The sequence below is a fragment of the Rhinoderma darwinii genome, chromosome 6 (genome assembly GCF_050947455.1).
Source record: "Rhinoderma darwinii isolate aRhiDar2 chromosome 6, aRhiDar2.hap1, whole genome shotgun sequence".
Taxonomy (NCBI): domain Eukaryota; kingdom Metazoa; phylum Chordata; class Amphibia; order Anura; family Rhinodermatidae; genus Rhinoderma; species Rhinoderma darwinii.
In genome coordinates this window covers 105236592-105249327 of record NC_134692.1, presented here as the reverse complement: position 1 = coordinate 105249327, position 12736 = coordinate 105236592, and the positions used below count along the sequence as shown (strand labels likewise).

The 12736-nt window shown below is 44.8% G+C and overlaps 1 protein-coding gene across 1 annotated transcript in view; it reads right to left on the bottom strand.

Moving 5' to 3' along the window:
- METTL22 (methyltransferase 22, Kin17 lysine) overlaps nt 1–12736 on the bottom strand; it is a 228847-nt gene that overhangs the window by 141992 nt on the left and 74119 nt on the right. Inside the window, exon 5 of the mRNA XM_075831314.1 lies at nt 3560–3704. Within this exon, the coding sequence (XP_075687429.1) occupies nt 3560–3704 (145 nt within the window). The remainder of the gene's footprint in view (nt 1–3559; nt 3705–12736) is intronic.

Below are 12736 nucleotides of genomic sequence, written 5' to 3'. Positions count from 1 at the left end.
GCCTTAGTATTGGGGGAAAACATCGGGTCGGATAACAGCGGTGATCCGAACCGATTAACCCCTTAATTGCGGCAGTCAATAGTGACCGCCGCATTTAAATTGTTATAGCAACATCGCCACCCCGCTACGCGATTGCGGGGGCCGATTGTTGCGGGGGGCGATTGCTATGGCGACCAGAAGTCTAACAAAGGCTTCGGGTCTGCCATCTATTGAAGGCGATTACGTCCTGCCAGAGGCAGGACGTAATATGCCTCATGTCAATGTGAAACTAACAACGATCCAACAATTGGATCTTCAAGTCCCTAGAAGGACTAAAGAAAAAAAAAAGTAAAAAAAGTTACAAAAAATGTACACAAGTAAAATGTCAAAATAATAAAATTTAAAGAGGCCCTGTCACCACATTATAAGTTCCCTATCTCCTACATAATCTGATCGGCGCTGTAATGTAGATAACAGCAGTGGTTTTTATTTTGAAAAACGATCATTTTTGAGCAAGTTATGAGCAATTTTAGATTAGTTTCTTAAAAAAGACCAACTGGGTGTGTTTTTACTTTTGACCAAGTGGGTGTTGTAAAGAAGTGTATGAGGCTGACCAATCAATCAGTGACCAATCAGTGTCATACACTTCTCATTGTTCCAGCCCAGCTTCTTTCACTGCACAATCACACTGTCCTGTGGATCATGCTGGGCTGGAACAATGAGAAGTGTATGAGGCTGATTGGTCACTGATTGGTCAGCCTCATACACTTCTTTACAACACCTTTTCCCTTGAAAACAGCTCCGTATTTTCAGATGTTTTTGTGTTTGTGTGTGCACTTACGTTTACATTACGACAAGTGGCGATAACTTATACGTCCAGGCCCTCCATCAGAAATTTCGTGGCCCAATATAGTGAAATTGGTCAGGGCCCCTCGGGGTTTACCGTTTGAGCCTTTAAAGGGGGGGAAGTGAGCAGAATGGTCAGCGGGAAGCATAGTTAGCAGACGTTATGATTTTCAGACGCTTAAGCCACTCGCGTTTCTTCGCAGTGTTTTCTATTGCTGTTTTTGGAGCCGTTTTTCTACGGAGTCAATGAAAAATGGCTCCAAAAACGGCTCAAGAAGTGACATGCACCTCATTTTCGCGGCCGTTTTTCAAAACAGCCGTGTAAAAAAACGCCCCGTCAGATCAAAATGCAGTTTATCCCATTGAGATCAATAGGCAGATGTTTGGAGGCGTTCTGCTTCCGATTTTCCCACAGTTTTTCGGCCGTTTAAGGCCCGAAAAACGGCCGAGAATAAGCCGTGTGAATATACCCTAAGAGGGACAGAATTCTTGAACGGGGAGACCTTGGCTTATCACTCCTGAAGATCGCTACGCGCCTAGGCCGAAATGTCAGCACTGTTCAACAATGAGTGTCCCGGGGGTTGGGAAAACAACAATGAACGGGAATGACAGTAAAAGATGCACAGAGGCGAACCTCTGCAAGGACGGATTGTCTGATTGGAAGAATGGCTCGTAATGATATATTCTGTACTGCAAGTGAAATTCGACGTCATATCCCGAGACTAGGGCAGCAACCAATGTCGTCATATACCATCAAAAGGCATTTGCATGATATTGGACTATGAGCCAGACGCCCAGCTACAGGAGTTCCATTGACCACAGGCCATCGCTCTCAGAGGCCATAATGGTGCACAGCAAGACGGCAATGGATGCTGGAATGGAGGTCTATCCTCTTCAGCGACGAGTCCCTCTTTTGTCTCAGACGCAATGATAGCCGCAGATTGGTCTGGAGACCACATGGGCAACGTCGCGAAGAGGCCTTAACAAGGAAAAGTTTCACCGGTCCTACTCCCGGGATTATGGTGTGGGGTGGTATAACGTACGGTAGCCGGACCCCTGTAGTCTTCATTTCAGGTACAATTACAGCTCGGCGATACATTGATTTGGTCATGGAACCAGTGATACGGCCATTTCTCCAAAGTGTCCCAGAAGCAGTTTTTCAAAAGGACAATGCCAGGCCGCATGTTGCTTGTGCTACAGTGAGCAGTCTGCGTGGCCTAAACATGCTAGCATGGCCTGCAGCGTCTCGGGACTGTCTCCCATCGAGCACATCTGGGATGTCATTGGTCGACAATTGCAAAGGGAGCTGCCAGGAGCCAAGCTTTATGACTTGCATGCCCAAGTGCATTCAGCATGGCATAACATTCCTCAGACAACCATTAATAATCTCATTGATAGCATACCAAGGCGTGTATTTATGCGTGCGGCATACGCAATACTGAATAAATCGAGAGGTTTGGAATATATTGTTTACATTTTTATATCTTTTGCCTATCATTAAAATGTCTATCGATCCTGAGATTCCCACAAATACGAAACTTTTCCTTCTTGGTGTTGCAATTTTAATGTTAAGGAGAGTATTTGCGCTGTGCTATTTTTTGTTCAATGAGACTCAGATGTTTATGAGCCTATGTAGAATTAAATTTAGTATTATTTAATGTTCGTAACATTTAGGGAAATGAGGAAATGAAAAACACCGCTTTGCGAGTGTACAGCAGGGCAGAAGTAATGCACATTCATTGTTTTTTGCTATAACTGGCCAGTTATTTTCGGCTTAGTTTAATGAATCATCTACTATTATTTGGCTAGTATTATGAGAGAGCTCATAAAAACGGCAAGCTTATATATTTTATAGTCCAACATTCTAACGACTTGTTTCCATCCCTGGAGAAGATACACAGAGGAAATAAGGGCCTATTCACATCGTTAGGTTTCCGTTGAGGGGTCCTGTATGAGCTTTCCTTGACTAACACAGTGGTTCTTCAGAGTTAAATACACCCACTATCTCTCCAGTGTTTGACCCCTGCCAAATAAACTTTAAATGATCTGTCCTCAATAGGATAAACACCAAAATATTCCACAGCACTGTACAGAAAATTCACTCCTACCTACACCTGTTAACAAAGGGGCTCATAATCTAGATTTCCCTCTCTCTCACATACACAGTTTAGGGCCCCTTTAATAGGAAGCCAATTAAGCTAAATGTGTTTGGAATGTCGGTGGAAACTGGAGAAAATGCCTAGAAGAACGTGCAGATCCTGCATTAGTCAAATTTGAACTCAGCGTTCCACCAAATCACCCAGCTCAGTTGCCTGGGAAATTAGAAACTGAGAGATCACACAGAACTTGGAGATTCAGGGGTGTTAGGCTTTAATAAATCAGATTTGATATTGGTGTCTGGATGTAATGTAACCTTCTTCAATCTCTACGAGTGTTGTAAGTGTACCAAAAAAATACAAATATTTCTATATTATTAAAATAAACATTCAATCCATGCGTTGAATAGTGAACAGCATTGGTGGCTTTAAAAAGGAAGTAATCTAATGACATACTTAAAGTAATAATTTCTAGTACATGTATCTTATATTTGTAAAACACAAGTTGATTTATACAAAAATGTCCTTCAATTTGAATTAGAAGCACAGATTACTGCTATAAACCTGGGCTCTGGGCAGGGCAAACCATACATTTGGCGTGTGACATGAATGAGGATATAATCTATGATTTGCTGTACCTGTGCAGTAGACCGTCTTAGCAACTGTTGCCATGATGATACTTGTGAAGCCGGTGCCTGCCCCGAGCTCTAACGCTGTGCACCCTCTGAAGAGATCCTGCTGCCAGAGAATATAATCAGCTAGAATAAATGCTCCTCGCCAGATCTAGGGAAAAAAATAAAAATAATCCAAAAAGTTATGCATGCCCTGTATTTGCGTTGTGATGGTGTTGTTTACTTTCATCGCAACTAAATTTGCTGCATGTAAAAGAAAGACATTACATTTTAGTCCTAGAAACAAGATAAATGTGGAACTGGAAAACGACAACTTCCCAGTATTGTTACAAGCAGAAACAATCATATTAACAGGAGAGAGAAAAAAAGTGGGAACGCGGTCATACGTTGTAAAAAGTCTCTGCTGTAAAATCTGGTCAACATGCAATTAACCCCTTAATGACCAAGGTTGTTTGGACCTTAACCCCTTCCCCCTGCGTGCATTCTGGGCCCGAATGATCAAAGCAATTTTTTTCGTTTTTCCATTGTCACATTCAAAGAGCTAGAACTTTTTTTATTTTCACGTGGACAGAGCTGTATGAGGACTTGTTTTTTTTACTGGAGGAGTTGTATTTTTCAATGGCACAGTTCTGGGGTATATAGAAATTTTCTATTAACTTTTTTGTTTTGGTATATAAATTTGTCTGCTGGACAATTAGTTCCAGAACCTCATCTCCTATGAACAATTTAAAAAAGTCATAGGGGGTAAAATTTGAGACATCAGTGTTGATGCCTGGGTTGGCTATAGATGCGAAATTTGGGGGAGAAAGAATCTGCAAGATCCCATGCATGAGAGACTGCATCACTAGGCCCTGCGCCTAACAGTTCAAGGAGGACAGCTGCGTCCACCACCATAGGGCTGGGGGGTCCAGTGGCAGAAGCAGAACTTGTGTCGCTTTCTGAACGAAGTTCTGCTTCTGACGCAGTGACCGTATCGCTGCCTTAACTGCTGGAGCACAGCAAGGTGTATGCCTGCTCTGCAGTGAACATCCTGTGTAGAGATGAGCGAACCGGGACAACCGGACCCGGTTTCGGTCTGAACATCGTGAAAAGTTCGGTTCGCAGCGAATCCGAACTTCACCGGGTTCGGCCGAACACGTTTTGACCGAACCCGGCAACATTTTGGCGCCTGCCACATGTTAGATCTAAAATGGAGGATTTCAAAATATCACCTGACATCAGGCTACCCCATAATGCCTTGCAAACGGCTCTCCCAGCCAATCGGGAGGCAGCATAGGGGCGGGCACAAGCCTGCAATAATAGTCTATGCACGGAGCTCAGCGGCCATTTTAGAGACAGGAGCTGTAGGGATAGCATCTCTGTGCAGTAAGGGAAAGCTTTAGGAATCTAAAAGCCAGGAATCCAGCAATCGAAGGGGCTCATCCACTACAGTGGGAGTCTACTCTACTCTCAACATCCAAATTGCAATACAAATTCTCCATTTGCCAAGCCAGTGTGTGAATAAGCTTTTATAAGGGGCTCATCCCCGTTGCATGGGTTAACATCCAACTTGCAATCCAGGCAGGCAGCTGTAGTACTACAACGCCCAGCATTCCCTGAGTGCACAGTGGCTGATAGAAATTCTCATTCATTGCCATTTGCCAAGCCAGTGTGTGAATAAGCTTTTATAAGGGGCTCATTCCCGTTGCATGGGTTAACATCCTACTTGCAATACAGGCAGCCTTTGTAGTACTACAACGCCCAGCAATCCAGACTGACTGGCACCTTATGAGTCACTGATTTTCCGCCAGTCCGAATAACAATTTAAAAGGGCCTCATTTCTGTCTAAGGGTTTAATTCAACGTGCTAATTAAGTACAGCCGGTGCCTTTGGTGCTATTATACAAGTCACAGCATATATTGACTGCCACCTATTCACAGTCACTCATTTTCAGCCAGTCCAAATAATATTTCATAAGGGCCTCATTCCTCTAGTAGGGGAAGGGGTTTTGATTCAACTTGCTGCACTCCAGCAGTGAAATGTCTGGTAAAAAAAAAGTTGTGAAAGGACGGGGTAGAGGAAAAAACACCCATGCCATGTCCTCTTCCAGTCCAAATGTTGGATCTGGTGGTGCCAGACCCAGTACCAGCATTTTTGGCACAAGACATGTGCCCAGTTCTACTAGTAGCAGCAGCCATGTGCCTGCTGGTAGTAGTAGCAGTATCAGCAAGCCAGACTTGTCCATCTCCTCCGGTGGGCGGGTTATTTTAGACAATACGGCCATTGTGGACTGGTTGGCTGGCTCGCGGTCATCTCAGCAGGAAGACCGACGATCTGGCTTCAAGGCAGGTTTCGTTGGATTCCAGATCCTCTACAGTTCCTTGGCACAGTGACAGTAGTAATATGAGTATTTCTAGCGTTTCCATTCCATCATCTATGTCTTCACTCCCCCTTCCTAGTGGGAAGCTATCTTTCCTGAGAGTCCTAAGAGACATCTCCTCGGGTGCGAAGGAAGATACTGAACAACATAGTGATGATGATTTGTTTTCCGCGAGTCAGCCAACGGAGTGTGTTGCGGCGGTGGAGGTGGAAGCGGTGTCCGAGACGCATAGCTGTGGTAGTGGGGGTGTTGGTGGTAGCCGTGGTGGCAGACGCAGTAATGAGAGGGGGCATGGAGCCCGCCATGATGTCACATCACATTCACAACACAGTGACAGAAGTTGCGGGGATGATGAGGAGGGCTATGATGATGTTGTTTTAGACAGGACGTGGGAACCAGGTGAAGAGGTGATGACGGCATCAGAGGAGGAGGGTAGTAGTGGCGGCACTGGCAGTGATAAACAGCCAAGCCGAGGTAGGGGCAGAAGTAAATCTGCAAAACGTTGCAGCGGTAGGGTCAGCTCAGGAGCCGGTGACGGCGACACTGCTGCTACTGGTGTAGGCTCCTGAAAAAAGCCTGCCAGACAAGGGGCAAGCTCGGGTGGTGGTGGACGTGGTACTACCTCTTTTCGGTACTCTGCCGTGTGGCAATTTTTCTGTACCTTCCCGGACGAAAACATGGCACAGAGCCGTATCTGCAAGCAGAAATTAAGGCGTGGGCAGGGCAGCAATGTAGGAACTACCGCTCTACGTAAACACATGGAGCGGCATCACAAGGCCATGTGGGACAATCAACATGCCCCACCATCATGTACATCTAATGAAGACCCCTCTGCCGCTGCTGCTGCTGCTCCGAGTCCCTGTCATCTAAGTAGTAGCCAGGCCTTATCCACCATCTCGTTATCATCATCACTGTCATCTAGTGCTCCTCCTACGTCCCGTCAGTTATCCATTACGGAATAGTTGTCCAATAAGCAACAATATATACCCAGTCATCCACTTGTCGTGCGGCTTAATTCACACCTGGCTAAGTTGTTGGTGGTGCAGTCGCTGCCGTACCACCTGGTCGACTCCGCCGGCTTCAAGCAATTGATGGCGTGCGCTAAGCCTAGGTGGCGAACACCTAGCTGCCAATACTTCTCCAAAACAGCTGTCCCTGCCTTGCACAAGCACGTGGAGGAAAAGGTGGGCCAGTCCTTGCAATTATCCGTGTGCAGCAGGGTACATGCCACCGTCGACACGTGGAGCAGCAACTATGGGCAGGGACAGTACATGTCTTTCACGGCCCACTGGGTCAATATTTTGCAGTCCGATGCACCACCGCAGCAATGCCAGGCATTACCACCTCCACGCTTGTATCTTTCTGGTTCAACTCCGGACACCAGGCGCCTACCATCCTCCTCCTCCTACTCCTCCTCCTCCTTGCCCTCCTCAATGGAGGTCTTCCCGTCCCCGACAGGACACAGCGTATCTTCCACTCCTCCTCCCTCCTCTTTTCATAGGTGCAAGGTGAAGCGCCACAACGCTGTCTTACACCTGCTGAGCCTGGGCGAGAAAAGCCACACAGGGCAGGAGCTGCTGCTGTGCATCAAGGAGGAAATTGCACGCCGACTGTCTCCTCTGAAACTCACACTGGGCAATGTTGTCTCAGATTACGGGAAGAACGTTGTGGCTGCACTGCGTCTAGGTCACCTGACACACGCTCCTTGCATGGCACATGTGATCAATCTGGTCAGAACACGCTTCTTAAAGTCATATGTTGGTTTGAAGGGTGTGCTGGCCATGTCCAGGAGGGTTTGCGTTCGCTTTAGACGTTCGTACGCATTTAAGCACGCCCTCCTGGACTTGCAGCGTCAAAACAATCTCCCAGAACACAGCCTGATTTGCGACGTTCCAACACGCTGGAATTCCACCTTGCACATGTTGGACCTTCTGTACAAACAGCGGAAAGCCGTGAATGATTTCCTGATGCAGCAGATGGGCAGCGTTTGGAGCCAGTGTTATTTCGAGCTCAGGCATTGGCAGCTGGTTAGAGACGCATGTCTCGTTTTGAGGCCCTTTGAAGAGGCCACACGATTTGTGAGCCGTGACGCTAGCGGAATGAACGATGTTATGCCGCCGATATTCATTCTGGAGCAAACGCTAACAGCGATGATTCAGCAAAGGATGGAGGAAGGATCACATCTGGCTATGGATGTTGAGGAGGAGTATGAGGAAACAGGACCTGAAGAGGAGCTGGATTTGGAGATGGAATCACAGGAAGGGATAGGGGACGAGGCAGCCGCACAACATGACAGTGATGATGATGATGATGACGAGTCTGACGACGACCTTGATGATGTACAACCATGGCAGTATGGGGCGGAGATGGAACCAACCGGGCCCTCTGAAACGCTGGCCAGGATGGCGAGCTGTATGCTTCGTTACTTGCGCGCTGACTGTCGTATTGTTAGCATGAAGCAAAGAGATGAGTACTGGATAGTACTGGATGAGTTTTCTATCCAAAAAACCTAATTTAGAAACGCTATCTGCTGAGGTGGCATATGTTTTTTCTACCGAAAGTATTCCGTTACACCAGTTTGATGTCCACACTGCATTCAGGGACCTACAAAAATCAGAAGTATGTTCGATCATGCTGGGAAATAGCCAGCCTTGACACATATATTCAACAAAAAATAGTGTACAGAGGCCTACGTATTAACATCATACCGAATTCACATCGCGATGACACCACCTTTATGAAAGCTTGGGAAGAACTCTTAACTGATAGCTCCTTACGGATGCTTCACTATCTCTTGGACTTTGAAAAACAAAATCATAGTAAAATTGGTGTCCAATTGGAAAAGGAAATAGCCGACATAAGGGCGTTTGAGTCAAGTTCTGAGTTTAGTGTGGCAGAAAATAAATTGCAGAGCAACATTGAAAAATTACAGGGAGAAATTAAAGAACGCAAGCATCGGAAATATATTCGTGACCGCAGGGACTTTGACACACTGATTTCTCTGAGTCAGACACTTCCGGCACGGATGAATCTAGACAGGTTAATGATAGCCTCAGATTAGGAACGAAACGAAAGATAAAAAATAACAGACCTAGTCTGTCCAAAAGAACACCTGTGGCACCAAAGCAAACCACAATAGATTTTCCTTATCGTACCAGGCATGTGTACCTACTATTTCCAACTCGCAGTCTACTTCCTTTTCTTCTGTTCCTGTATCCATGTCAAACATTCTGAGTATACCGTCCACTCCTCAACCTATTGGCATAAATGTAATCCCAAATGTAGGGAACAATACTGGCAATACCCCTATGATTCCCCCTACTACCTTTCCTTTTTTAGGACCAGTCAATGCACGATGGGGCACAAAACCATAACACCTAGCAATAATATGCTTAGGGACGAGGAGATGCAGATATTTAATCTGTCCTCCTGCAATTTGAACTCTGACCAAGAAACATTGCTACGTAAGGGGTTGTCATATACCCTCACTCCTCCCTACGATGAATTTATATGGACCAAAGACATTAATTTATTCGCGAGGAAACTAGCCCTACATAAATATTTTAAAAGTAGTGCGCATGACTGTACCAGTCAGAATCGTGAGGAAGCTAATACACTTAGGGACCTTGAAAGTCTGCTTTATGAAAATGAATTTGGGGCCACCTCGGTTGTTGGCCCTCTTTCATCTTTGAGACCCAAATCCAAGCTTACCCCCTCCTTCTCAAAGTACAGTCACATTGACATTTTTGTTAAAATGGTGTGCAACGATCTAAAGAAACTTAGAGGGGACAGATCAAGGATTTTTGGTAACTTAAGTGATAGTGAAAGAGTAGCTTTGGATGATTTGTGCAGAAACGAGGAATTGGTACTAAAACCCTCCGACAAAGGAGGTAATATAGTGGTCATGGACCGTGGTGACTATGTTTCCATGGTCCATAGCTTACTTGATGATAATACTACTTATACTATTCTTGAGAGCAATCCCACCGATGAATTTCTAGCAGAGCTATTCGCTCTTCTTGATGATGCCAAGAAAAATAAACTCATCACCCCGGATGAGTTTAAACGGCTATATAATCCAACCCCCACTCTGGCAACATTTTATGCACTGCCCAAAGTTCATAAGGCTACTCGCCCTCTTCCTGGCAGGCCCATTGTATCAGGGAATGATAATTTGACCCAGGGCATTAGCCTCTATGCAGACGAGATTCTGTCACCATTTGTCTCCTCTCTGTCCTCCTATCTAAGAGACACCAAGGACACTGTCACCAGGATCCAGGAGATCCATGTCACTCCTACCACCATGTTAGCTAGTATAGACGTGGAATCATTGTACACTAATATCCGGCACAATTTAGGCCTCATTGCCGTAGAATACTTCCTGAGCACTAAAGGCACTCAATACCAACTACACAACGAATTTGTTCTATTACTTCTACGTTTCCTGCTCACACATAATTTTTTTGTCTTTGACAAAAAATACTATCATCAAACAAAGGGCACAGCCATGGGCACCGTTTGTGCACCCACTTACGCAAACTTATTCTTAGGATGGTGGGAAGACACTGTCGTTTTCACAGATGATCTACTTTTCTTCACTTCTCACATTTTATTTTGGGGGCGTTACATTGACGATATTCTCATTCTCTGGGATGGAGATGTCAATGTCTTCACTGATTTCATGTCTATACTTAACCACAATACCATTGGAATGAGGTTCACGTACGAGATACATGATCATGAGATCAACTTTCTCGACCTCAAGATCTCCTTGGACCCTGGTGGCAGTGTCCAGACTGACATTTTTCGTAAAGCAACAGCTACCAATAGCTTCCTTCATTGGGATAGTTATCATCCACCCGCTCTCAAAAAAGGAATCCCAATAGGCCAATATCTGAGAGCCAAGAGAAATTGTTCTAACGACCTATCTTTCCAAATCGAATGCGATGGTCTCTATCATAAATTCCTGGCACGAGGTTACCCCAAAAAATGGTTGCATAGGGCCTATGCCAGGGCCAAGGCATCTGATAGACCTAGTTTACTTCTAGACAAAGGTGTTACACCTGTTGCGCCCAGATCATCTAGTGGCATACGTTGTATAGGTACTTTTGAAGTCTGTTCTCAATATTTTACGGAAACACTGGTCTATACTCACTGCTGACCCTGACCTCAAGGACACAATTTCAGCAAGTCCAAGTATCACCTACCGTAGGGGGAAAAACCTGCGGGAATTTTTAGTACATAGTCATTACTCCAGACGATCTAGTACGCCACCCAGTTGGTTAAAATGATCAATTAAGGGATCTCATCCATGCGGCAGATGCTCCTTCTGCCCTCTCATGCCAAAAGTCAAGAATTTCATCAATCAAGTGGATGGCAAACTATATGAGATAAAACAATTAATCAACGGCCAATCTAGTGGAGTTATATACATAGCGAAATGCCCTTGTCCCAAGCTGTATGTGGGCAAGACTGTCCAGGAATTGAGGAGACGAATCTCCAAACATCTCAGTACCATCAGAAATAAAGAAGATACTACCCTATCTAGGCATTTTCATAAATTCCATGGGGGTGATACTCGACTGTTGCAGTTCTGGGGTGTCGTCCAGATAAAACTGGGTCCTAGGGCGGGCAACTTAGATCGGAGACTCCTACAGGGAGAGGCACGGTGGATTCATCGGCTCGGCACTGTGACCCCGCAGGGTTTAAATGAGGGGTTTACTTTCACTGCCTTTCTTTGATTCTGATTGGTGTTGATATTTATTTTTTTCTTGATCTCGTATTCATATATCCCTGATATGTACCGTGGTCTTCTTCGTATATATATATATATATATATATATATATATATATATATATATATATATACATACACACTGTAATTAACTGATACATAATTGGATAGTTTTACCTGTTCCTAATGATGAATTGATGGATACTCTTTGTAATTTCATACAGGTTCCTTCTTGTGAAAAAGTTATTACATAACCTAGGACCACATTTTTATGGCGGCCTCCTTCTCTCCTCCCAATACATGGAATTGATATCCATCTGGCACTCACTCAGCCCAATGGACTTATAAATTCTTGTAGCCCAACGTCATCCACCTTTGAAGTGAAATAGAGTGGAGACCTACACACGCTCCTTAATTGAATTACATCACTTGCGCCACACTTTATTTATTTTGATGTTCGGTTACTTTTCAGTCCAGGCGAACCAAGTCCGATAAACCTATGAATGCGCAGGCGCTACCAGTTTCACCTTCACGTCTGACTTTTTCTAAGTCTGGATATCGATTAGCTGCGCATGCGTGATCCTTACCCGTATTCCTAAATGCGCTCTGCATTTGCCCATTAACTATGGACATTTTAGACTATGTCCTTGAATGATGTGTGTACGCTTGCGCACACTACCTTCTCCTATTGGTCAATGTATCAATCTTTTAATAAAGTTGAGACCATACATATATATCTTTACCGTGTAGCAATCATGCAGGTGTTATTATAATACTTACCTACGGCGTTCCGCTACCTCTCGGTTTAGTGAAACGAAGTCGTATTCTCTAATGAATAAACAGGCGCTAACTGCCTACTTTACATGTATTTTTATATCTCACTTTTTTCTAAGTTTTGATTATGCACTACTGCGCATGCGCGGTCCCTATTTGGACCAGCGCATACGCAGCATATATACTCAATCACCATATACTTTTTAGACTATGTCCCCGACTGGTAAGTGTGCGCTTGCGCAGCTTCCCCTGTATGATTGGCTCCCTTAATGCTCTCTTATTGGTCAATTGATCTGCTTTGGAGGCCGGTATCGTC